Source organism: Choloepus didactylus, chromosome 1 (assembly GCF_015220235.1).
Source record: "Choloepus didactylus isolate mChoDid1 chromosome 1, mChoDid1.pri, whole genome shotgun sequence".
Lineage (NCBI taxonomy): Eukaryota > Metazoa > Chordata > Mammalia > Pilosa > Megalonychidae > Choloepus > Choloepus didactylus.
In genome coordinates this window covers 91,939,670-91,967,431 of record NC_051307.1, presented here as the reverse complement: position 1 = coordinate 91,967,431, position 27,762 = coordinate 91,939,670, and the positions used below count along the sequence as shown (strand labels likewise).

The 27,762-nt window shown below is 43.4% G+C and overlaps 1 protein-coding gene across 1 annotated transcript in view; it reads left to right on the top strand.

Annotated features, from left to right (window-relative positions):
• Nucleotides 1-27,762, top strand: part of ITGB5 (integrin subunit beta 5) — a 116,970-nt gene that overhangs the window by 47,378 nt on the left and 41,830 nt on the right. Inside the window, exons 6-9 of the mRNA XM_037837336.1 lie at nt 16,429-16,590; nt 18,271-18,366; nt 19,804-19,893; nt 26,967-27,101. Coding sequence (XP_037693264.1) covers nt 16,429-16,590; nt 18,271-18,366; nt 19,804-19,893; nt 26,967-27,101 — 483 coding nt within the window. The remainder of the gene's footprint in view (nt 1-16,428; nt 16,591-18,270; nt 18,367-19,803; nt 19,894-26,966; nt 27,102-27,762) is intronic.

Below are 27,762 nucleotides of genomic sequence, written 5' to 3'. Positions count from 1 at the left end.
TAAAATAATTACCACCCTTGCTTGAGCACCAACTGTGTGCCAAACATTTTGTGTAAGTTATCTCTGATTATCATAAAAGTTTTACAATGTCTTGGTGGGTGTTTTAGTTTCCTTGGCTGCTCAAGCAAATATCATGCAATGGGAATTTATTAGCTCATGATTTTGATGCTAGGAAAAAATCCAAATCAAGGCATCATCAAGGCAATTCTTTCTTCCCGAAGACTGGTGTTCTGGGGCTGGCTGTCCTGGGCTCCACTGTCGTATGGCAGGGCACATGGTGGCCTCTCCTGGCCTCTCCTTTCTTTTCTGGGTTCTGTTGACCTTCAGTTTCTTGCTTCCTGTGGCTTTCTCTCTCTCTTTGTGAATTCCGCTCCAGTTATAAAAGACTCCAGTAATGGGATGAAGACCCATCCTGATCGAGGTGGGCCACACCTTAACTGAAGTCACGTCATCAAAATACCCTACTTAAAATGGGTTCATATTCACAGAAATGGATTAAGTTTAAGAACATGTTTTTCTGGGGTACATACAGCTCCGAACCATCACAGTGATTATTGTTCCCATTGTATAGGTGAGGACACTGAGTATCACAGGGATTAGTTCAGTGTCCTGTTAGTAAGAGCCAGGATGTAAACCAGGTCTGATTGACTCTAAAGCTCATCCCCTTTCCGTTAGCCCATAATCAGACGCTTTGGGAATTAGTGGCAATGCAGTATAGAGCAAGGAACACCGAATTTAAAGTTGCCCTGATTCAAGCTCTGTCTCCTCTGCTACTAACTGGCTCTGGGGATTCCACTTGACCCCTCAGGGCCTCAGCATGCACATCTGGAAAATGTGGGGAGGTGGAATTGGGCAGGGAATCTCTAAATGCTCCCAGCTGTACACTGTATCTAACAAAGGGCTTCGTCACAGCCTGCCTCTCTTTTTTTTTTTTTTGGATCTCCTGTTTCAGGCTTGGCCTCAGGCCCCCCAGAAGCTGCTGTGGATACCTGTAAAGGGTGGAGAACTCTCTGGTCCCTGGAGTCAGGCACAATCATGAGAGGCTTCATTCTGTGCCCTCCCTGTCCCAGCCTTCAGCAGAGCTGATTTGGTTTTTTTTGCCTTGTTGGCTGATTTCTTTTAGACCTCAGACTTATGCCATTTTTTTCATGCACACATTGAGAAATGCAGGAAATTGCCTTTCTATCCCCAAGGAAGGCAGCCCCCTTGGGTGCCTCTGTATCCCCTGCAGGATCTGCTCCGCGTGTTCTGTTTTCCTGCCATCTGGGTTATGTGTCTCAGCAGATGTGAGCTGCTTCTGTGAGCAGATCGCACCACAGGTTTCTGGGGTTTGGTTCCATCCTGACTTCCTTGCTCTTCCTCTGCTTCAGCGTCTTTGCCAAGCACCATTAAAATGGTGAATTTCCCTGTGGCCCCAAAGCTTCGGGGGCTGTGTGGGTGTAGGTCCTCAGTCCCTCTACCGTGAGGGGTTATGTTGGAGGTGGTGAGGGTTCTCCTTGACTTTCTGTTTTACAGGTGGTTGTGGTTCCCTGTGCACTTTTGAACCACTCCGTGTTTGTGGTCTCTGGGTGACATTCAACTCGGTGACCCCGTGGATTCATGGTTCTGTCGGGGGAAGGCGCTGAGGGCTTTACTGCCAGGCACAGCGGCTCATTCTGAAGCGAGGGAGGGAACTGGCTGAAATGACAATTCGGTATCGTCAGCAAGGCCGGCATGAGAGCGTGTGTCTCTTTTTGTCCTCTGGGCTAAACCAGTTCCACGGGTGCTTTTGTACCTCCTGCTTTGCCTTCGTCCCTTGCAGAGGATGGTAGGGGAGAATCAGCCTGGGAAAGCTTGGGTCCCTTTGGTGGATGTGGCTCTATTTCCATACCTGGGGATGACTCCAGGTGTTCCTTTCAAGTTAGGGGCTCCTGATTGCTTGGAATTTCCATTTGGCAAAGAGGAAAGGAGACAAGGGTCTATTCTGGGACTCTTCTGACCCTGCTCTGCCCCCAGTCTCGACCTTTGGCCTCTGTGTGCCAGCCACAATAACCCTGAGCCATGTGAAGCCCTCTGCACATGCTATTTCCTCTGCTTACAGGAAACTTCTCCCCTGCATTCTGTTTTTCTTTAATGTCTAATCTGTGCCTACTTGCTTTTTAGATCTCAGCTGAATTGTCTATTGGCCAGGAAAACCTTCTCTGATTCTCCCAGTGAGGTCAGAATCCCAAGCACCAGGATCTTGGTAACATCTCTTCCAGTTATAATTTTATTTTTTTATTTGAGCCATTATCTGAGTGATGTCTGCCTTCCCTTTGAGATGACAAGCTCCCTGAGGGCAGGGACCATGTCTCTTTTCTCACTGTATTTTTCCAGCTCTGAGCTCACTGCCTGGCACATATAGGTCCTCTGTAAACATCTGGTAAATAAATAAGTGCTTTAAATTCACAGATGCCTTTATGCTTTTGAGATTGAGAAATACCCAGGTCTGCCTGGCTCCAGATCTGTCCACCCTTCCATCACACCAGACTGCCTCCGTGTCATTTACAGTGCTTCCTACACATCCATCAAGCAGAACCAGAAGTACATTTATTGCCAATACCAGTATTTATTAAATGCCCAATATGTGTTTGAACAGTGCCAGGTCTGGTGGAGAAAACTAAAGAAAGATGAAAACTGTGCCTGTCCTCAGGGATCTGATTAAAGCTTGCAGATCCACTAGAAGGTAAATAAAACAATCTGTTTGTAAACATTCGATTGAACCTTATAAAATTATTGATATTTGAATATTTTCTCCCACAAAAATGGAAACTTCATATAGGTTCAGCCCTCTTCATTCCAAAATTTTCTCTTCTTCAATTCACTTTGAACCCACCGCAGAGCCCACATTAGAACAGATGTTCTACCCTACGTTGTTGGGGTTTGGGCTCAAGGCGAATGTCTGCATCTTGAGTCACAGGCCGAGATTTCTTTCCCTTATGGAAAGAAATGCTTCAGTTTTGCCCTCATTAAGTTTAACCACAGAACAGATTTTTTAAAAGATGTTTCATTGCAAAGGATGGATGGAAGCAGGAAAAACAAACTACTAATGAGAACATATTTTTGTTATAATGTGATGGAAATATGCTTGAATGTCAGCATAATTTGGGAAGCCAATCACAGAAAGAATCTAACCTTGTTTTCCCTTGTGTGCTGTGTTAGAATTAAGGCTCCTCAGTCCCCAAAACAAGCTCAGATCTACTGTGGGATCTGCCCACTGGCGAGCCAGGCCCACTCCCTCTCCTTCATTTCCTCCCCCAAACCTGTCCTCCCTTTTAGTGCTTGCCTGAAAGGCTAATGTGCAAGTGCTTTATTTTAGCTTTTGAAAGTTTTGTTGAGTTTTTCATGTGTGCGAGACACCCCATTAGGGGCTGTGAGGAGTGTTAGGGGATCATGCCACAGCTCCTGCCTCTGTGAACATCTTTCCAGTTGGAAGACAGATGGGTATACAACAAGCCCAGCACAGCCAGACTCTATGGGAGGACCAGCTCCTCAGGACACAGTGGGTGCATTACAGATTGCACCCTAGGTGTGTTTTACCCCTTAAGGGGTCACCTTTGTCTCTTTACCTCCCTGTGTTTTCTGCAAGGCTCTGATGCTATTAATGCTCTTGATCAACTGAATGCTTTTTGAGAGCTCTGCTCTGGGCCAAGCACATAATGGGGATATTTCACTTAATCCTTTGAAGATGGTTTGACTGTCCCCTTTTGATGAAGAAGCTGAAGCCTAGAAAGGTTGCATAACTTCGTGAAGTTCTGACAAGTAGAAATGACATGAGCCAGAGATGGAAACTGTACCCACTCACCTGGTTCCAAAGCCAGGGTACTTCACCTGCCACATTTTGAGGTCACATAGGAGTGGGGAGCTTCCAAAAAGAACAAAGTCCTAGTCTAAGAAACCATCACAATTGCCTGTATGACTTAGTTGCCCAGTGTAGAACAGGACTGAAACAATCCTTGGAGAAGACAATTGCAAGTGACACTTTTCTCTGGAGCTAAAAGTTTCCTGTTTATCAGAAACAGTTATAATATGGCTCTGACACTCTCAGAATTTTCCAAGGAGACAAGTAGTTCTGTCCCAAGTTCAGTGCAATCACTAGTAATTGAAAGCTAGTGTTTCTGTACTCCTGAAATTGCCTTCCTGAGATGTCATCCTTATTCTAGAAACCTCTTTTGTTTGAAGACTGTTTTCCAGAGATGGCATTGTGAGCTTTGTCTCTACATAGGCAGGCCAAAGTCAGCTGAGCCACCCACACTCAGGCAGGCATCCACCTATGCTTTCTAAGGCAGCTGAATGTGACATCAGCTTTTCTCAGATTCCCAGGAATTGGTGTTCCAAGCCCTCCTTTGTACCCTCTCGCAGGGGTGTCCTTGAGTCTGCCTCTTTCACTTGTCATGTTCCACTGCAGTCCATATGTGTAAACAAGTTAATATGAAATGGATCTGGGGACCCATGGGCTTAATATGAGTCAGTCAGAAGATGCAACTGCCAATAGCAACAAGTGTGCTCCAGAGCTAATTCAGGGTCCTGGAGAGCACAGTCCCAACCTTGTTTTCCGCTGCGTGGGACAGACCACATCCGGGGAATGGTATCTGCTTCAGGGGATCATGTTTACGACAGATGCTGATAGTGAGGGGGGGTGGGTGTGAGTGGATGGTGCCAAGCCTGGAAACCACATCCTCTGAGGAGTGGCTAAAGGTTAACCTGGAGAAGAGACCCACTGGAAGGAGCATGCTAATTGATCTTCTATCACTAGAAGAGGGAACAGACTCCTTCTTGCTGTTGGCAGGGGTTCAACTAGGGTAGCCACAGGGAATTTTCTAACAAGAGTAGCTCAGCCATGGAGCTGGGCTGTGGCATTGAGTGTGTACCTGGGCCCCTTGCCTGCTGTTGGGGGTGCCAGAAAAGAGATCCTTGTGCTGGATTGGAGGTTGGACTAAACAACCTCTGGGGTTCCTTCCAAACTTCAGGTATTTCTCCTAGGTCTGTTTTTCTACCCAGTAGCCCGTTGGTGCTTTTGTCCTCAATAGCTCCCTCTGGTCTGTCTTCTGTGGTTGCCAGTAGTGCATCCTCTAAGCTGCATTTGTATTTGGCTGCCATAACCATGAACTCTACTCTACACACTCATTGTTTTCCAAGCACAGCTTACCCTGAGCTGGTGTCTTTCCCTGGCTCCTGTTGGCATCCCCATGGAGCCGTCTTACTGTGTGGTTTAAGGACAGGTGGGAGGGAGCTGTTCAAGGGGACCCTGGAATGGACTGTGGCAGGAGGTGGGGTGAGGATGGGGACCTCTTGGCCCCAAGTGACCTTCCTACTTCGTGAGAACTTGAAGCCACTTAGAGTGATTCCTTTCTACCCCAGGGAACAAAATTGCCTCATAGGCTGGAGACTTATGTCCTCAAACCAGAGAAACCAAGTCCTCTAATTTCTAACCCGTTGTTTCTCTCTCCCCTCAATTACCAGGCTTTCTGGGGTCAGATGTTGGAAGTGAACAAGGCAGCAAGTGTATCTTCACTCCTGAGAGGAGCCGAATTTTATGTTCTCAAAGAGCAGGAAGTAGGGTCTTCCGTCTCTGTTCCTGCATCCCTTTTTCATGGACTGTTGCACCCTCTTCTCCATTCCACTGAGTCCTAGATCTCCCATGCTGACTTCAAAGCTTGATTACTCAGATCCCCCAGTAACCCTCCTGCACTGCCTGCCCTGGCTCCCTCCTCCACCCCACACCTTCTCCCGCAGCTTATATTAGAAATCTCACTGCTCTGCTCATCACCTTTAGTTAAATCCCCTTGGTTCTTTTGGATCTCAGCCAAATGACAGATGGAAAGTAATTTGATTAAACATATTATCACTTCAGATATCCTTCTATTGCTTCCTATATTTATCGATTTAAAAGAAGATGTTTGTTAGATTCCAAAGCATATTAAGTAGTCAGTGGAATTGTGAGTGATATGTTTGAAGACTTTTCGATGTTGTGAGGGAACATTTTTGGTACCCAGCCCCAATTTTGTTTATTCACTCCCTTACAAGTTATTGTGTGCTCAGTATATGCCAGACTGGGCTCTTATTAGCCTGGAGGTTGGTCCTGCATCCCTTCCTGTTTCCCTGGCTCAAGATCTCTGCTTTTTATGAGGACAAATTTTGAGGTTTGGGCACCGATTTTCCACTGAGTTTCTGCCCTGAGAATGTCATCTGCTGCCCCAGCCCTGGTTGGACTGGTTGGCCCCCACAAAACTAGAGGGTTTGCCTCCTGGGATGTGGAAGGAATGAATCAGAGATGCTGGGCTGTTCAGATTCCACAGTTGGTTGCTTTTCACACAGCCTGGTCACCTACCTGTGTAACCTGTTCACTGCTTGAAAAAGTTGGAGTGACACTGTTCAGAGAATGCATCATCCTGGGCTGGCAGGAATTCGGCTGGTGACCAGCAGAGAGGTGTGTCTCAGGCTTTGGCTGCTTGCCTAGAGTATGTTTGGGAAGGAAAGGGCAAAACTTTGCAAAGCATGTGTAGCATTGTCCAGAGGCTCTGGCTTAACTTAGGTCCTGGGCATGGAAAATACAGGAGTATTGGTAGGTTGGGATTGAACAGGTGCCATTGGGTGACCAAAGTAGAAAGATGAAAAAGATCATTCCAAGGTTTCTAAATGGTATTTGGTGGTCCCATTGTCAGAAATGGGGAAGCCTGGGGAGCCGTTGATTTGGGAGGAAGATTGTCAGGCAGCTTTAGACTCATTGGGTTCTAGGTGGTGGCAGGACATGTTTGGCATTTGGTAGAGATCTGGGAGTAAAGCTCAGGGGTTGGTAGAGTGAGTTGTTCAAGTAGATCCATGAACCTGGACAGAGCTCAATGGGGCAGAGCGTCATGCTTGACTTCATTTAACTGCCAGGAGAGGAGGCGGGGTCAGCAAGCAGCCAGAGAGGCAGCAGGGGAAGTCGGACCATGCCTTAGAAGCCGAGGGCAGGAGGCCCCGAAGGAAGCTCTGGGCAGCTACAGAGCGGCTATGAGTGTGCAGCCTGAGAGTGAAATAAATGAAAGAACCTTGGAGCCCACAGGTTTTCAATTTTGGCTGCACGTTAGACTCACCCAGGGACCTTTAAAAACACCCATGCTGGGGCTGCTCCTCAGCCTGGAGACATCAGAACTTCTGGGCGTCTGCATTTGTTGAAGTTCCCTCGATGACCCCAGGGTGCAGCCCAGGCAGAGAAGCACTTCCTTAAAGAGAGTAGGGGGTCATGTGGAGGGAGGGATCGGATTACAGGGAATTGAAGAGGGGAAACAGAGGCAGCGAGTCACTCTTAGAAAAGTAGAGAGGGAGAGAAAAGCGATGAGAATTTGGCCCAGCAGCAGGATCAAGAGAAGGGATATTATAAGTGGGCCATGAACCTATTTTTAGACACATGGGAAGGAACCAGAGGAGAAAAATGACTGATGCAACAAGTTCTTCAAAGAGGGTGGGATTTGCGGGGCTGCAGTTCCTCGGAGAGGAAAGAACACTCTTTCCCTGTGACAGTAAGTTCAGAAGAGAGGTACGGAGAAAAGCTTAGCTAGATAAATAGGTCTGTTTCTTTTATTTCTTTTTTTTTTTAAATATGCTTTCTTAAAAAAAAGATATTCAATAGAAAGATTCAGAAAATACAGAAAAGAGATAAATATCACTCATAACCCTACAATCCAAAGATTAGATTGCTTCTGAATTACAGACTTCAGTAGCAGTTTTCCAACTCTGGGGAAATAATAACAATAACTGTCAATTATTGACTGTTTGCTACCGATACTGAGCTGTGTGCTCCACATGTACCATTTTGTTTAAGCCTCTCAACAACCCTGTGTTATAGGTACTATTATTATTTCATCTTATAGAAAGATTAAGTAACTTGCCCAAGGTTACAAAGACAAGATGCAACAGATGTAGGACCGAACCCAGATTTGCCAGATTCCTGAGCCCAAGCATGTAACTACCATGTGGATACTGCCTCTGAATAAAACACTATTTATAAGCAGTTTTCCCAGCACATTACTGGCATTCAATATATTCATGTACTTTATTGTATTTAAATGAATTTTCTAAGCAAAGAAAGGCTTAATGAAGAAAACAGCTTTGTGGAGGTATAATTGACATACAACAAACTATGCATACTGAAATTGTACAATTTGATTACTTTGACACACACACACACACACACACACACACACACACACACTGTGAAACCATCACCACAATCAAGATAATGAACATATTCTTCACCCCCCAAAGTTTCTTTGTACCCCTTTGGAATTCTTCCTTCCTGCCCCTCCCACCCCTCTTATCCCAGGCAGCCACTAATCTGTTTTCTGTTATTATATGTTAATTTGCATTTCCTAGACTCTTATATATATACAGTACATACTCTTTTTTATCTGACTTATTTCACTCGGCACAATTATTTTAAGATTCATCCATGTTGTTGAGTGTTACCGGTTCATTCCCTTTATTGCTTAATATTCCGCTGTGTATATACAGTGGTTTATCCATTTGCCCGTTGATGGATATTTAGGTTGTTTCTAGTTTTTGTTTGTACAAGTAGAGAAGCTATACATGTTTGTGTTCAAGTTTTTCATGGGCATATGCTTTTTATTTTTTTGAGAGGGGTCAATACCTAGGAGTGGGATGGCTGAATCATATGGGAGGTGCTTGTTTAATTTTTCTAAGAAACTGCCAAACTGTTTTTCAAAGTGCTTGTACCATTTTAATTTTAGCCATACTAACAGATGTGCAGTAGAATCTACTTATGGTTTTAATTAATTGCAAAGATTTTAAGCTGCTCAGTAAGTAGTACTTCATAGTTCTCTCTGAAAATTGTGGATCCTCCAACATCAACTAATAAAAGGAACAGAGAGAAAGTGTGAAAATTATTACTTGTCTTGGAGTAATAGTCATAGATTCCCTTTTAGGTGCTAAGTACTTTTTAAATTTTTTTTTTTTTTTATCTTTTTTCGCTAAGTACTTTTAAATACATTATCTCTAAACCTGGCATCAACCCTGCAAAGTAGTATTATCTCCATTTTATAAATGAAGGAACAGAGGTGACGTGACTGACTCAGCCTCCCAGGGTCAGAGTGAAGTGGAGATTTGAACTCAGCCTTCTCTGCTGCCCCTTGCTATACTCCATTTTGTAGGGTTTGCCTTTTCTTAAAAAAAAAAAAAAAAAATCCTGTTTCTCACTATTGCTCCCTGCCCCAAACATGGAATACGGAGCTTAAGTTTTCAGAACCAACAGCTTTGCCAGCCAAGCCAGACAGGAAGGAAAATTGTTTCTAATGTAAATAGTCCATGGAGTCACCACTTGTAAAAGCTCCAAGCCCCAAAAGCCTGTGTGAATGAGCGTGTCCTGACTCATTCTCTGCTGCCCAGCCTCTGGGCCAAGTTTACCATCATTTCCATAACAAGAGTCCACTTTAGAGAAAAATATTATTATGCTGCCCTACTGCTCATTGTGGAGCTATTTACATTTCAGATGCAACCTTCAAATTTAACAATCATTTATTTTGGTTCTGGCAGTCATTAATTGAAAACTTACCATGTTTTTATATTTTCTGAATGTAAGTCCTTTATCATAAAACTTACCAGGGACTTTTATGAATTATCTTATTTATCACACACACACACATGCTCCTACCTTCCTATATGATTGTGTAGGTTAGCTGAGTGGTTAAGAGGTCATCTGAATCTGGCTCCCTCGGCCCCTCCTAGTTGAGTGATCTCAAGGTAATTACTTTCTCTGAACACTGGTTTCCTCATCTGTAAGAGAGCAGGCAATATGTCACCTACTTCACAAGGGTGGTAATGAGGATTAGATGGAATAATGAAAGTGCTCAGTATTATTGTTCCTGTCTTACTGATAAGAAGAAAGAGTTCTGAGGTGTTAAGTAATCTGGTCAAAGCTGCACAGGTAATTAGGGGCAGCCACAGAATCCAAAGGACACAGCGGTCGGGCACCCCAGTCTTGTGTTGTTCCGTCCCTTGGCTGCCACCCCCCGTTGGGTCTCCACCAGAACTTTGAGAGACTGGCCGGGAAGAAGTGGAGACTGGAAAAGTTAAATGACAGTGCCTGCCTCCAAAGCCTGGTCTCACAACGGTAGGCCTTGCTTATTAAAGACAGTTCAGAAAATGATGGAAAAAAGAAAGAAGAAGCTTACTCATAATCTCAACCTCAACCCCAACCACATTGTGGTGTATTTTGTTTCACTCTGTTGTTCTCTTTTTAATAGAGGGTAGCATTTGTTTTGTACATAGTTTGTGATCTTATTGCAATTACTTGTTTTTCACAATATGTTATACGTATTTATACATAATTTCATACTTGTTTTGAACAACATTTCTAATTGCTGTAGAGTAGACATTTCAGTTTACTTTACCATTCCCATAGTAAGACATTCAGATCTTTCTTTTTTCTCAGTATTAGTAAAAATACTTTTGCACATGTTTTAGACTGTTTTTTGCAGGTAGGTTCCCCTGAAGTGGAATTACTGAGTCAAAAGATATGTTTCTTAAAGTTTTTTTTTTTTTAAGTTAGGTATATTGAGGTATAATTTACATAGAGTAAAATTCACCCATTTTAGGTGTAAAGCTTAGCCACCTCACAGTTAAGATAGAGAATATTTCTGTCACCAGAAAGTTTCCTCATTTCCTTTATTATCAAGATGTTCTCGTTAACTCAGCCTCTGGCAATCACTGATAAGTTTTTGGTCCTAATAGTTTTGTCTTTCTCTAAATATATGAACAGAATTAGATAGTAAGTAGCCTTTTGAGTTTGGGTTTTTTCACTTAACATAATGCTTTTGAGGTTCATCCATGTTGTATCAGTTGTTCCTTTTTTGTTGCTGAGTAATATTCCATAGCATGGATCTACCACAATGTGCTTATTCACTATTTGATGGATAGTTGAGTTATTTCTAGTTTTGAGTGATTACGAATGAAGCTGCTTTAAACATTTGCATAGAGGTTTTTATGTGAGCATAAGTTCAATTTCTCTTGGGGAAATACCTAAGAGCATGATCACTGGATTAATGGTAAGAGTATATTTAACTTTTATAAGAATCTGCCAAACTATTTTCCAAAGTTGCTGAACCATTTTATACTTCCATCAGCTATTTATGAGTTTCAGTTGCTCTGTATCCTCACCAGTGCTTGATATTATCAGGGTTTGTTTGGTTTGCTATTAGATAGTTGTAGGATAACTATCTCCTTGTGATTTTAATTTACATTTCCCTAATGACTGATGATCTTTTCATATGCTTATTTCCATCCATATCTCTGCTTCAGTAAAGTGTTCAAATTTTTGCCGTTTTAAAAATTCAATTATTTGTTTTTTTAATATTGAGTTGTGAGAGCTGTTATATTTTCTGAATATAAGTCCTTTAAATTAATTTTTTTGAAAATATATTTGCCAGTCTTCCCTCATCATTTCATTTTCTTAATGAGCAGAAGTTTTTCATTTTGATGAAGTCCAATTCGTCAATTTATATTATATGGCTCATCCTGTTAAAGAAATCTCTGCCTATCCCAAGAGATTTTCTCGTATTTTTCATGCAGTTTTATTGATATAATCACATAACATACAATTTTCCAAAGTGTACAATCAGTTGTTCACAGTATTGTCATATAGTTGTGGATTCATCACGACAATCTTTGAACATTTTCATTACTCCAAAAAAAAAAATTAAAATTAAAATTAAAAAGAACATCCAAAATATCCCATTCTCCTCCTCTCCCCATTGTTCATTTACTTTTTTAAGTACAGTTTGAGATATATTCACACAACCTACAGTCATCTACAGTGTACAGTTATTCACAGCACCATCATACAGTTGTGCGTTCATCACCAGAATCAGTTTTGAACCTTTTCCTTACTCCAAAATAAAAATAAAAGCAAAAAAAGAAAAAAAAAATACCCAAAACTTTCCATCCCCTCCATCCCATCCTATCTTCATCTAATTTTGTCCTCATTTTTCCACTCATCTGTCCATACATGATAAAGGGAGTGTGAGCCACAAGGCTTTCACAATCACACAGTCACACTGTGCAAGCCACATAGTTATACAATCGTCTTCAAGAAGCAAGGTCACTGGGTTGCAGTTTGACAGCTTCAGGTATTTCCCTCTAGCCATTCCAACACACCAGAAACTAAAAAGTTAAATCTATATGGCACATAAGAATACCCTCCAGAGTGACCTCTCGACTCCATTTGAAGTCTCTCGGCCACTGGAACCTTATTTTCTTTCATCTCTCTTTCCCTTTTTGGTCAAGATCACCTCAATCCCACAGTGCTGGGTGCAGGCTCATCCCCAGGAGTCATTTCCTGCGTTGCCAGAGGGGTTCACATCCCTGGGAGTCATGTCCCACCTAGTGGGGAGGGCAGTGAGTTCACCTGCCGAGTGGGCTTAGAGAAAGAGAGAGGGCCACATCTCAGCAACAAAGAGGCTCTCTGGGGGAGATCTTGGGCACAGTTATAACAGGCTTAGCCTCCCCTTTGCAGCAACAAGCCTCACATGGTAGAGCCCCTAGATTGAGGGCTTGGCCCGCCAAATTGGCAGTCCTCAATGTTTGCCAGGTTTTCTCCTGTTTTTTCTTCAGGAGTTTTATAGTTTTAGGTTTTACATTTAGGTCTTTGGCCCATTTCAAGATAATTGACCTCAGATAATGTGAGTCATCCAACTTTTTTTTCTTTTTCAACATTACTTGGCTACTCTCCATTGTTTGCTTTTCCATATAAATTTTAGAATCAGCTTGTCAATTACTGAAAAAGTCCCTCTGGGATTTTAATTGGAAAATTTGTTGAACCTGTAGATGAATTCAGGGAGAAATGATATCTCAACAACTCAACAACATGAAAACGGTATCTGTCTATTTTGTTCTGTGATTTTCCTTAAGGTTTCTTAATACACGTTATCAAAATAAAGCTTGGTCTTCTGCGTACTTCTTAGGGTATTTACCATATTGCTATGCCCTTGTCAGATAACAGAGCCACCTTTTTCCTGCAAAAATCTTGCTGGTTTACACTGTCTCTCTTTTTTTTGTAAATTAGAGAAGTTGTGGATTTTCAGAACAATCATGCAGAATGTACAGGATTCCCATATACCACCCCACCATCAACGCTTGGATAGTGTAGAAATTTTGTTAAAATTGATAATAACACTTTCTTTGTAATCTATTTTTTAACAGTAGTTGCATTTGTTACAATTGATGAAAGATTATTAAAGTAGTACTGTAACTATTGTCCATATGTAAAGTAGGGGTATTTTTCCCCTATATTCCCGACCTATTATTTTTTTTTCATGCATGTCTTTATTACTCATCTACCCATACACTGGATAAAGGGAGTGCTAGTCACAAGGTTTTTACAATCACACAGTCACATGATAAAAGCTATATAGTCATACAGTCATTATCAAAGATCAAGTCTACTGGGTTACAGTTAAACAATTTCAGGTATTTCCTTCTGGCTATTCTGATACACTAGAAACTAAAAAGAAATATCTATATAATGAGTTAGTAGTTATAAACATTTGTCAAATTCTAATTTCTCAGTTACACCTCTTCCCTCTCATTTGATCATTCTCTCACTCGTCAGGGATATCTGAGAAATGACTATTTTAGGTTATTCTTGCTGAAAAGGGCTATTGACATTTTTGGGTAGAGGAACAGAACTGGTTGATGTTCTTGGAGGGACTGGTACCTCTGGGTTTCAGGGCTTATCTGGCATAGGAACAATCTAAAAGCCTTAAATTTCTGAAAAAATAAACTTACTAAGTAATACATTTATAGAGTCATAGATAGAGCCCAGGATATTCTTAAGAGTTTTCAGGAATACTGCTGGTTGGGGCTTGGCATATTGTGGCAATTTTCTGATTAAAGCTTTCATAAGAGAAACCTCCAGAATAACTTCTCAAATCTATTTGAAATCTCTTAGTCACTGAAACTTTTGTTTCATTTCTTTTCCCCCTTTAGGTCAAGAAGGCATACTCAATCCCGTGATGCCAGGGCCAGGCTCATCCCTGGGAGTCATGTCCCACATGGCCAGGGAGACTACACCCCTGGGGGTCATGTCCCATATAGTGGGGAGGGCAGTGAGTTTATTTGCCTAGTTGGCTTAAAGAGAGAGAGGCCGCATCTGAGCAACAAAAGAGGTTCACTGGGGGTGACTCTTAGGCATGATTATGAGTAGGCTTAGCTTCACCATTGCAGAAATAATTTCATAAGGGCAAGCCTCAAGATCAAGGGCTTGGCTTATTAAATTGGGAGTCCCTAATGCTTGAGACAATATCAGGAATTCCCCAGGTGGGGAAGTTTAATGGTTCTACACATTTTTTCTCCAGTCCCTCAAGGGGACTTTGCAAATACTTTTCTATTTGTTTGCTCCAAATACTCAGGAATGTATCAGGGTATTTCATTAGCCCGTATAGAATAACAAGATCTCATTCCCTAGCCTAGGTTCCATGTAATTAGGTTACACTGTCTCTTGATTGTGCTTTAACCCCCAACCCTCTAGACTCTATGGTTTATAATGTATTGCTTTATTTATTTAAAAGGTTAAAAAGCTGTGTATCAAAGAATAATATACACACAGAAAACTGTATATAAATGTGCATCTCAGTAAATTTTCACTAGGTGAAAATACCAGGTCAAAAAGCAGAACATAACCAGTACCCAGACACCTCCTGTGACATCTTCTATGTATTTCTCCTCCCACCCTGCCACATAGCGTAACCACTGTCCTGACATCTAACACCATAAATTACTTTTGCCCTGGCTTCTAGGGACCTAAAATGTGCCCCATCTCTTCTTTGTGCTCTTTTCCCCTCTGTGCCTTTGCAATAGCTGTTACTTTATGATGACTGGAATGCCCCCCAGCTCGCCTTCTGGCTTCTCCCTCCTTATCTCTCCTTCCAGCTCCCTCAAGGTCAAATCCATAGTCCTCATCCTTCATCTCTGGGAAGCCCTTCTCTCCTCCCACTTTCCTGGCTCCAGTGACACTGTGTTTACCTTCATTGGTGCACTCAGAATGGTGTTGAAATTGCTGTTTTCATGCCTGTCTCTGCATTTGACTGTAAGCTCCTTTGGGTTGGAAAAAGATTTTTTGTAGACCGAGTGCTTTCTGTGGGCCTAGTACACAGGAGGAGATCAGTGATTGTTGGATGAATGTTGAGTGTCTGGGAAATGGATTCTCCAAAATATGAAGTGCTTTAGTCATGGTCAGTCTCTTGGCTTTCGATCCTCTCTGGCTTCTTTTCAAAGCCCATTCTTCCTCATGCTGCTAGGATTTTTTTGTGACTTATTTTATTTCCTTACTACTCCTGGAGCAAGTGAAAAAATAACATAGCCCTTTAAGTCTGCTCTGTCATTGTTACGGTGATAAGTGGGAGAGAGCGATACCCTCAGCCCCTCATCTGCCATAAAAGAGCAATAGCTCTTAATGTGTGAAGTCCGTGAGCTGTCTCCCTTTGCAACATGGAGTACGCTCTTGGCAATGTTTAAATCCTTCATATATTCACTGTGTCACCAACACATTTCAGGACACCCTTTCATTAGTAAGAGGGCCACTGTATCCCAATTTTGTGGCTCTATATCAGAGTCCAGCTGTTCCTAATAATAATGACTGGAAGGGTTTTGTTTAGCCACAGTGGCTAACATGAGAAATTCAGATTCCTTCCCTTGCAGTAGGTGGCATTAGAGACTGTATTTGACTGTGCCTCATTCCAAGGAGTGGACAAATTCCATATAGTGAAGCTGTAATGGGATTTTAAAAAAAGCTAATCTGATTGAACTTGCATTCCAAAGTGGTTCAGTTAATGATTGGAGTGGTTTAGATCCTAACCCTTCAACCAGAATAGATGGCAGACTTTACCAATTCCTCCCAAAACAGATATACCTATTGGTGTCCATTCAGAGAGCTTCTTGTCTCAAGCGAGGATTGAAATACTCACTTAGCCATCATGTTAGACAAGCACACCAGCCAGAGGGTGTTGACAGGGAGGTCGGGTGAGTTAAAGGTAGTTCTGGGGATGGCATAACAGATGAGGCTAAAACAGGAAGAGTACAAGAGGAGCAGACTTCAGGTATAATTTAAATGAGCAAGGAAGGGAGTTTCTGTATGATGGGCTGGAGGGAGGAGGTTCCAGGCACATGGTCCTGTGTGGACAAAGGCTTGGAGATCTGTCTGTGCATTTAGGCTCTTCTCCTCCAGGGTCTTTTTTGAGCCTCTGTGGATTCCCTTCCAGGGGTTTTATGAGTGTGCCCCAGCTACACACAGCAAGATGAATGCCTTTGATTCATTCCATGACCCGTGGAGATAGGCCAGGGCCTCGTGTGATGCCCCGGGACAGGCTTGGGCAGCAGCCATGAAGGCAGTTGTCCCCATTGACCTCTGTTTCTCAGGAGAAGATCGGATGGCGAAAGGATGCGCTACACTTGCTGGTGTTCACAACGGACGATGTGCCCCACATCGCACTGGATGGAAAACTGGGAGGCCTGGTGCAGCCGCACGATGGCCAGTGCCACCTGAATGAGGCCAACGAGTACACTGCATCCAACCAGATGGTGAGGGCGCGGCTTGGGATCCTGTGTCCAATCCAGATGATGGGGGCAGGGCGTGGGCTCCTTTGTCTAACCTGGTAGTGAGGACAGGGCTCCTGTGTCCAGCCAGATGGTGGGGGCAGAGGCTTGGGCTCCTGTGTCCAACCAGATGGCAAGAGCAGGACTTGGGCTCTTGCATCCAATCAGATGGTGGGAGTGGGGTCAGGGTTCCCTGTTCTTCTCCTTGTGACCCTACCGGTGGTCCGAGTACTCACTCGACCTTCCACACCTTCCTCTGGCCCTCTGTACTCTTGACTTCCTGATCCATTCTTGGGGTTGGATTTTATTATTCCATGTTCTCCACTTGGGTTTCCAGAACTCCTTATTAACATAGAACATTTCTCAGGGATTTCCCTAACTGGTTCATCCTTCTGCCATTGTGTTTACTCAAGGGAAGAGATGACCCTGGGGAGACCCATAGTTCTCAAAGGAAGAGGTGATCAGACAGGAAGGAAGGACTGGGCCCTGCAGAGGTCAGAACTGGGATAGAAGTTAGAGGGCAAGAAAAGCTAAGATACAACTTTCTGTCTTCTAAAAATGGACTCCCTGAGGCAGTGAGTTCCCTGTCGGTGAATGGGTTCATGGAGAAGCTGGTGGCCAAACCTGTCAGGAATTCTGCAGTAGACACCCTGTGTGGAATAGGAGGCCCCTAAGACCTTCCACTTCCAATATTCTATGACTGTGACCATGTAATTAAAAAGAATTTATGCCAAAGTTCAAATATATACAATAGACCAGTAAAATGAACTCCCATGTACCATCGCCCAGACCCAACAATTATCAAGATCTTGCCATACTTACTTTGCTTTTTTTCTTTTTTTTATTTCTCAAGAATCTACCCCCTTCCCTCTCAAATCCTTTCTAGTGTCTGGCTAGAGAAGAATTCTTTCCAATTCTCTTTTCGGGATAAGCCCATTTTCTCCATTTCAAAAGGTGGCCAGTGCCCAAGACTTCCATACTATCCAAGCATAATTGAGTCTGGAAAAGGCCTCATAACTTTAGGACCCCTATATTTGGGTACCCCTGTACCCATCATTAGCCTGTAAAATCCTTCTGGGAATTGTTAAACTGCCTTTCAGTCTCCTCTTCCCAGTGCACCCCAAGGCCCAACGTTTAATCCAGAGGTCTGCAACCTCTACTGCCCATTCTGAACCATTAGCAGGACTGAGCAGGGCCTACGGGGACATTGACAGGCCTAACCATTGGGCATGGGAAAAACAATATAGGGCAAGGAGATAGGAAGGAAAAGTCTTAGGGAAGAGAAGAAAATAAATAGGTGCTGATGGTAGATGGCAGGACATGGTGGCTGTTATTTGGGGGCCTCCCACTGTCCCTCATCCCTCCTGAAAGGATGGAGACACAGAGCAGATATGGAAAACCTCACTCATCCCTTCTCAACTCAGGGTTGGGAGGGGTGGTAGGAGCAAATCTAGTTTGATAGGTGCCAGAGAGTCCTTTTCTTGAGGGTCTTCTCTATGCATTTCCTTAGTTCAGGAGCTACCCATGGAGCTTGGTTTTTAAGGGACCACCTAAGGGGAAGATGTTTTCATGGCAAGTGATGGGCTGCTGAATGCATGTTGGAGTCGGGTGCTGGTATCATCACTGATAAAAATGTTTCAGCCTTGACTTTTGCCTTGGCCCTAGGACTATCCATCCCTTGCCTTGCTTGGAGAGAAACTGGCAGAGAACAACATCAACCTCATCTTTGCAGTGACAAAAAACCATTATGTGCTCTATAAGGTAGGCCTGGAGGGAGGTGGCCTGACTGTGGGGGACATGCTGACCCTAAAGTGCATGGGAGATTAGAATGTGGGGGGTGGGGGGGGGGAGTGTCGATAAGCCCTGCTGGATGTGAGGGGAGAGTCAAAGGAGGGATGGAATGTAGCCCTGCTTTGATCTAGTGAAAAATAATATTAAGGAAGCTGTTGAACATTCACATAGCAGTGTATACCTTTACAAGGAATTGAAACATACCTTATCTAACTTGATCCTGAGAAAAACCTTGAAAACAGTATGAATTCCCATTCTACAGATAATGACATGGAAACATACAGTGGCATATACTAGTAGGGAAGGAAAATATAGGAAAATATAAAATGAAAATGTACAGAAAGAATGTACAGGCACATCTGTAATTCCAATTCTACCGGTCTTATTCTCCGAGTATGGGGGTGATCAGGGTGACTTTGAGAGGCCAGTGGGTTAGTGTGGGGTAAGAATTCCCAAAGAAAACAGTAAAAGTCTTGAATGACTGCAGCGTCTGTGTATGAATCTGTTCTGCCTAAAGGAGACTTCCTGTGTCATCCCATGGACCATCCGTTATAACTCCCCTGGTGAATGTGCTCTTTCCCACAGTCATGGGCCAGTCACATTTGGGGCTAGAAATCTCATGTTGTTGTGCAGTGAGCTCTCATTTAAGCTAAATGTAAAGCCCAGCTCACCTCTGATGTCCTTTAAATTGAAAGGTTATGAGATCTTAATCAAGAATCCCCCATACTCCTTCCCACTGGCCCAGAACAGCCAGCTTTGGTTCCCTCTCCTTCCTGCTCTTAAATATCCACAAAAGAACCTTTGTCTGATTGTGCTTTTCATTGCTCCTACCTGAAATTATCATTGATAAAATGCCACTTACTCTTGAGTTCTCCTCCCTCTTATCATCTTTTAGTCCAAATCAGTTTCACAAGAGGATTGTTGTGGGGGTTTTTTGTTTGTTTAGTAGAAGATAGCAGGTTAAAAATAGTTATTTATGAATAATGAGGAATCAATTGCACAGACTGTATTGGGTCTGCTTCTGATGTCTCGAAAGGAAGAAACTCACCTTGGCTTAAGCCATCGTTCCCCAGAACCACATGTTCCTTGCTCAGGGAGGGTGCCCGTCCAGAGGCTGAAGGCCGTGAGCCTCTGGATGTTTCTGTCATCACTGTAAGTGACATACCTAGGAGTTAGTACAAATGAGAGAAGAAGGGCAAGTCCTTCAAGGCTGCCAGCTTTGCCACAGGACTTCACTCAGAGATCACCCTTCCTCGGCACGGCACCATTCCAATTTACGCGGTGAGCAGAGTGGCAGAATATAGTGTTGGGGGCCCCTTCCTGCTGTAGATCAGTATAGCAGTGTTTAGCCTTTGATGGTGCAGAAGGCCAAAATGAGCTTATTTCTTTTTTTAATTTTTCTTCAAGAATTTTACAGCACTGATACCTGGAACAACGGTGGAGATTTTACATGGAGACTCCAAAAATATCATCCAACTGATCATCAATGCGTACAATGTAAGTCTCTGATTTCTTCCTCACTTCCCCCTCCCCCCACCCTCTCCCCCGAGGAGGCCTTGGGAGTGGATGTGGGATCCAGAAGAGATGTGCACTGTGCTGGTGTCCTTGGCTCTGCCTCCCCTCTCCCTCCTCGTGGGTTTGGCACCTTCCTTCACTCAGGTTCAGGTTAGAGAAGAGCTTCCTGTTTAATACAGCCCTTCCCCCTCTCCTCTGGGATCTTGACTCTATGGTCGTAAGCTGATCCCAGTGAGCTAGGGAATGGCTCAGTCAGACTCAGGCCAGCGGTACTAGTTCTAACTGCTGTGGTAACTGAAGACCTGCTGGAGGCTGAGCCGATCCTGCTGCAGAGTTCCCTGAGTGAGACAAGGAGGGCATCTGTTGGCCATAGCAGAGAGGAGAGAAATGAGAAGCATGCACACTGACCTGGCCTCACAGTAGGCAGGGTAGTTGAAATGCCTCAGGGCTCTTTAGTCAGCTTAGAGGAGCAGACTAAAATGGAATAGAAAAATCCGAGAAGAATTAACAATAGGTCTTTTTCTACACACTTAGGGATCTGATTGCCATCGAGACCTTTCAGAGGGCCCGCAAGTGCCCGTTAAAAAGCTGTGTCGTTGTAACTTACCATGCTAATTTGGCTCTAGTTTAGAAATTGCAAGCAAGCACTACAGACACATCGTTTAGCAGTCACTTCCACATACAAATGGCATTAAGCCTTTCTCCTTCCTACCCTGCTTCCCCTCAACTAGTAACACCCAAGAAGTGCTTAACTCAGATATATCTTCTCTCTAGAAAATGGCCAGCACATTTCTTGTTAATGTAAATTTTTATTTCTGTGAAGTTTTGTTTTGGTTTATGTGTCTTTTTTTTTGTAGACTGCCATGTATGATAAAAATTCCTGCTTCTGCTATGTTAAAAATTTAATATATTTTAAATTATAATAGATTTAAAAAATAAAAAAGCATACCCTCAGCTACATCCTCCCTGCTAAGCCCCAAACAGTTGCAGTTTTCAGTGTCTACCCATCCCCTCAAGGGGCCAGGTAATTCCCAAATTGGAATTCAGAGTACATCTTCCTATTAAAGTTATACAGAGAATAAGTATAATTTAAGTAGCATCATTAGTCCTAAACTTATGTTAGGTTAACCTGCGAACCTTACCAACCACTGTGGCACCACGTCTGTGAGAAAAATCGTCTTGCTTAACGATTGATATTCAAATGTGTATTTGGAACTCTTCCCTTTCTAATGTTGACTTTGTCAACCTGCTTATCTGGCCATGTTCTGAGTTACCAAATACTGCTTAGCTAGAATTGAAGCCATCTGGTTGTCCTTGCCAGTCGGGACCCCCAGAGTTTGGGGTGTGACCAGCCCTGCACTTAGTCTCCTGGAGCTGATTGGGCAGCAGTGAGGATTTTTTGATAGCTTTCCCTTCCTTCTTCCCTCTTCCCTGCCCCCCACCATCTTCTATTGCAGTTAAGTATCTCCTTCCTCTCATGCATTCTCTGATTCTTCCTCACTCCTGGAACTTCCTGTTGAGGGAAACTAAAGAATTCTTTCTCCTCCAAGACTCCACTCCCCGCATCCCCCATCCCTCCTCACATGCTAACATCCTCTTTGCTGATCTTTGACCTTAGCCCTTTAAATCCTCCCCAAACCCAATGGCCAGCTCAGAATCCAGAACCCAGAGCCCAGAGGGACAGAGTTTCCAAATTATACTTTGGTGGTTTTCGGATTTCCATGGTGAATAATTTGATTTGCATTAGCAGAAAGAGGGAGACCGTGCATGCTCTATGTGGGCATGTCAGATCTGTTGGAATTTAATATATGGAGAGAGTGTATGTGAAGAGACTGTGTGTTAAGGGGACCTGGGTCTGCCGAATGTCACCCTCTTTCCAAGGCCACTCCTCACTGTCAACCTCTTGGGCCTCAGGCTCTGGACACTGCACTATAGGAATCTAAGCAAGAGCCAGAGCCTCTGCCTTTTGCTGCTCTCCCCTTCCCTCTGCAACTACAGGCTTTGGCTGCTCCATGGGTCAGGAGGGGGCTTGCTGTTGGACCCACTCTCACTGGGGGTTAGGGGGGTGGGGTGGTGTTAACCAGAGCTTGCCTCCAACGAAACAGGTGAAGAACAACCACATCTTGGCTCAGTGGGGCTCTCTTGGCCTTCTGGGGAGGAGCTGCTCTGGTGCTCCCATCCTCAGGCCAGATGTGAACTCAGACTCCCCTGGGTGGCTAGGGGGATATGGACCCTCTGCTCCTCATGGTTTAAGTAAAGGAGGACATAATGACACTCAGTTCCACAGAACTGGCCGGCTGGCATTCCCAGAAATGGAGAGAGCACTCTCCTCAATCAGAGTTTTCTGTGGCTGGGTATTTCTGCACATCCGTGCTTGAAAAGCCAGGGGAACATGAAGCATCGTTATTGGCTCCCTGGATGGGATCTCACAAATGCTTCATGTTGTTCTTTCTCTGAGACATGTTGCAGTGCCCTGAGAAATCCTCATTATACATAAATTTGTTTTCTTAATGGAAATCCAGGGACCACGGGGTCAGGGAGCAAGAAGGGGGAGCTTTCCCTGTGTGGTAGGCAAAGGGAAGGAGGGGAGTGGGGAGTCCTTGCTGCTAAGGTGGTCAGTCCCAGGGATGAGAAGAGAACAGGATTTTTTCTTGGCTGGAACCTGGGATGTATCCCCTGAGGAACTGTGAAAAACCAGTATTATAGCTTGACCACATGAGTTAAACTAATTCCTCTTTATAAAAAACAGGAAAACAAAACTGTGTTATGAAATGAAATATGACTTTATGCATGAATATTTAAAACTCAACTCTAAAAATGGGCAATTACTGTAGTACTATCAGCAATGACTCTTCAAGTTCAGTGGAAGAGTTTTAAAACAGCTTTATTGGGATATAATTGACATACAATAAACCGCACAAATTTAAAATGTACAATTTGATAAGTTTTGACATATATTTATATATATATATACACACACCCATGAAACCATCATGACCATCAAGATAAACATGCCCATCACCCCAAAAAGTTTCCTTGTAACCCCTGGTAATTCCTTATTTCTGCCCTTCCCTTCATTTGAAATTTAAAAGAAATTTATTATATATACAAATTTGAAACTGCAAAGTACTTGGAACAAAGTCTAGTTGGCTGAAGCAGTTTTGTGGGTATGTTTGTGTTCCACATTGATGAGTACTCATTGCACCAGCTGCTGTTTTTCTGGAAAATGGGAAGGCCTAGGGCTGGGCTTCAAGCCTCATTATCCTTTTCCTGGGGTTAGAGCCTGGCACAGCCCTCTGATGGGGTATGAGCTTTGGCCAGCAGCCGAGGCTCTGGTTAGCTCTGGTTAACCTTTCACCTGCTCCTCTCTCCTGCCAGGGTTGAATCACAGCCCTAACTGGACGGTTTGTATTTCTCTGTATCACCTAACCAAGTCTGAGTGGCTCTCGGTGGATTTTATGAGTCATGTAACACATGACAAAGATTGGGCTTTCACGTCTACCTCCTGTAGAGCACTGGCAAATGATTTGTGGGACATTCTGAAAGATTTTGGTGGGAATATCTGTAACAGAGAAAATGACTGTGGTATTTGGCTAGGCCAAGGAGAGCGGAATGGAAAGGGTATATTTAAAGTAATGTTTTGTAGATTCAAGTCTGTTGTACATAGCATTTGTACTGTAGAATCTTCAGCTCTGGGCTTTGATTTATAACTTTTTCTTACTGTACCAAATTCTTCATTGTGAGAAATCAGCTAGTCCTCCCCAGGGAGTTCAGCAGTATGGTGCTTTCTCCACAGTAAGTGCTGGATGATGGTTCTCTTCCAGAGCTCAGCGACAGGGCCCTGGGTCCACACATCCAGAAGACACCAGCCTCGGGTAGCACTGAGAAAAGGGAGGTGGGATTCAGCAAGAAATCTCAGGGCCTCTTTTTTGGAATGGGAAAAAACAGAGTGAGCTAGAAACCACTATGGTTGTATGTCAAAGGTGACATCAGAGGCTATGGTATACTTTTCCCCTAGTGGAGCACGTGTTTCTCTTCTTGTTGTTGCCATAAAGTCTGTGCCCACTCACTCCACAGCTGGTCTGACGTAAAGCAGCTGCAGACGTGACCTAGTCTGAACCGAGTGCTTAATAACCTTTAAGCTTCTGGCATTCTTGATGTCTCCTTTTCCTAAAATGAGGAGTAAGGAATCATTTTCAAGCGCTGATCTGGTGGGGGTTCATTGAATTTCGGGAATCGCACATAAAAGTCTTTGTGCCTAAGAACTGCATTGCTTATGGCTTTGATCCTTTACTATGCCTTATACTTCATTCTTTCATTTATTCACACACAGGCCTAATGTGGGAATAAAACAGTGAACAAAGCACAGTCCTACCCTCCAGGAGTTCATAGTTTTTGGGGGAGACCGGCCTTTACAACCTGTGCCAATTTGCACTTTCTGAAGTTAGGGAACCCATTTCGAAGAAAGAAGTGTGTACTGGGTGTGGTGGTTAGAAGAGCGCTGGAGAGGGGCCAAGAAAGCCTGGTTCTGGGCCTGCCCCTCCTGGAGGAGGCATTTTTTTGGCCTCAGTTCTCACGTGCATAAAGTAAGAGTTTGAACTGAGTAGTCTCTGTGATTCCTGTCACTTCTAATATCTTATGAGTTTCTAGTTTCTTTGGGTAAGGAGGAATAATACAGCTGCAGATTAGATCTCAAAGCTTTTGGGTCTTATGGCCTGAAGAGAACAAATGATTCGATTTCTGTCCCATTAAGTTATATACTCATAGAGTAGGAGTCCCAATTCAGTGTTCTTTCTTCCTCCACCACATTCTCCATTAACCCTTCCAGGTGGCAGCTTCAGCAGGTCTTGATTGGGGGTGCTGATGCTTCCTCCCAACATCTTGTTTGTAAACCACAGGGCCCCCATTTTTCATGTGGCTCTTCCCAAATAATTTTTCCATAGCTCTGATTTACCTAGTTCCTTTATGATATGCTCTTTTATCATCCTCATACTTATTCACAATTATAAACATTTTTTAAAACTTTATCTTTAAGAAATTAATTTATTAAGTTCAATCTATTAGGCCTGAGCTCATTAGCATAGCTGCTGTCTGTCCGTCTGCCCGTCCATCCATCCATCCATCAATTCAGCAAAAGTTTATGCTAGAAGTGTATGTTGAATTGTGGGTCCAGTGTCCTTTGTTCCTGTATTTCTCCTTCTTGATTTACATCTTATTTTAGTATTGAAAATCCTTTATGAGAAAGGGAAGTAATTGTTTTTAGTTTGTTCATGTCTGAAAATATCTATTCTCCGCCCCCCCCCCCAAGTGATTGAAACTAAATGATTCTTGATGTTAAGATGGTTGGAATTGTATAGTATTTATGGATAAATTCAAGTCATTATAATATTTAACACTGTATTTTGGAAAATGGAATCATTAAAAAAAAACCTTCCATATTTCTCGTACACACAGAAAAAAAAAGTTTGTGCTAAGTCCCAGAGAAAGATGTGAGATGGCCCTCAGAATTCACAACTCAGTTGGGAAAACAGATTTGTAAAACTAATGACATTCAGCAGAAGAGTGCTGTGTGTAGAGGCGTGCTTCTGTGTCCCTTGGCCAGTTAAAGCTGGCACTTCTAAGTGGAAGTGAATTTAAGAGGGATAGTATTTTTAGAGTTGTAACAGCACTGGGAAAATTTGTTGCAAAGGGAGAAACTATTTTTCGCCGAAAATTTTAACAAGCTGTTAATTTGTTGGGAAAACTGTATATTTAATTTATTCAAGTTTAGCACTACATGCTCAGCCAAAAAAAGAAAAAGGAAGGGAAAAAAAAAAACCTCACGAGAGCAAGAGGCAATTGTGCCTGCCATTCCACTCAACATCCAAGTTCCCTGGAGGGCACCTATGAAGGGAGATAGCATCAGAAGGGCCATCGTTTGATCTCGGGCTTATGTGTCTTTTACAGTACAAGCATCTGGCTATACTGAGTGTGTCTAATATGTAAAATATGGCCCCTAAATACAAACCGATTACTTCATTTAGCCTCAGTCTCCAGTGTGGCATCCTTGTTAGAGGTTTTCAATGACAATTATTTTAAACTAACGGACATAGAGAAAATTGCACAAATTATGCAATGACTTTTGACAGAGAGTACACCTGAGTATCCAGCATCCAGATCAAAAAGCAGAACATAACCAGCACCCCCAGAAGCTGCTATCATGCCCCCTCCAAAGGAAACCATTAGTTTTGCCTGCTTTTGAATTTTATATAAATAGAAACGTAGAGTGTGTACATCTTTGTGTCTGGCTTCATATGGGCAATGCCGTATTTGTGAGACTCATCTGCGTTGTTGTGTGTAGATGTACTTCATTCTTGTTGCTGTATGGTATTCTACTATGTAAACATACCACATTTTTTTTTTAATCCATTCAACTGTTGATTGGCGTTTGGATACTTTCCAGTTTTTAGCTATTACAAACAGAGTTGCTGTAAACATTCTTGTTCATGTCTTTTGGTGACATACACATCCCTGTTGTTTCACACGTATGAATGTGGAAATGGTGTGAAGAATGATTGGGTGGATGTCTGGAGCAAGTGCCTGCTCAACTGAGTTTTGAAGGATGATCGGGAGCTAGCCAGGGTGAGGAGAGGAGAGAAGAGCCATATGGGCAAAAGAACATTACCCAAGACAGGTGTAAAGGCCCAAAAGCTGGAGGGCAAGATTTGAGGAACTGTATGTCTGAAGCTGGGAGTGGGGTGACCACAGGGGCTGATGATAACCTTGGAGCAGGTAATAGCATATAAGAAGTGAATCAGCAGTTAGATGTGGACCATTATCAACTTCTCGGGGCTCACAAAGGGGGTCCTCAGGCCAGGTCACTACATGGCTTGTGGATGTGGAGAGAAGGAAGAGGATGAAGGAGGGGCAGGGAACAAGCCCACTGGCTCTTTCCTTGACTTGAGGCTCCTGAGTTAGGGGGAGGAAGCCATGTGGGTGTCAGAAAACCAGTGTGGAGAGAATCTTGGCTGTCGCCTTTACTAAGTGACTTGGGCTTATTTCCTCTCTCTGCTCAGAGTATTCGGTCTAAAGTGGAGCTCTCAGTCTGGGATCAGCCTGAGGATCTGAACCTCTTCTTCACGGCTACCTGCCAAGATGGTGTATCCTACCCTGGTCAAAGGAAGTGTGAGGGCCTTAAAATCGGGGACACGGTAAGTTCTCGCCGCCGCCTCACCCCCACCCCCCAATTTATAGGAGCACTTGTTAGCATTGGATATCACTTTTTTGTGTGACTTATTAGAGTCCTTTAGGAGTTTGTATTGTGTCTTCCTACTCAACAACGTGGAGGAATTTCCTAAGCCTGCCTGCATCGTGTCTTCAAGGTCCTATGTGACAGTCCTCAGTGTGTTGTCACTTAAGACTTCCACAAGTTGACATTGTGCCCTTGGTGTTTTAAGCCATTACCTTCTTAGCTTGACGGAGATGCTATTAGGTGGAAAAGTGTGGGTGGAATCTAAGCAACCTGGCTCTCATTCCCAGTCTTCCTCAACTTGTTCCATGACCTTGGGTAATCTGAACTTTACTTGCCCTTTCTGGAAAATACGAAGAAAGGCATCCATTCTGATTTGCTGGATGGAATGAATGACTCTACAGGAATGGAGGGCATAGATGCCTTATCTGGATTAAGTGGATATAATTAAGTGATGGTGGAGAAACACTGTATGCAGAGATATAGATGTATATGAAAGCACCAAACCAAGAACTTGAGGGTGGGAGTAGGGAAGTAAGAGTGGAGAGACACAGATGTTGACACTGGCCCAGAGGCAGGCAGGGTGGGGCTGGAAAGTAATCTACACATCTTCTGAGGTCTCT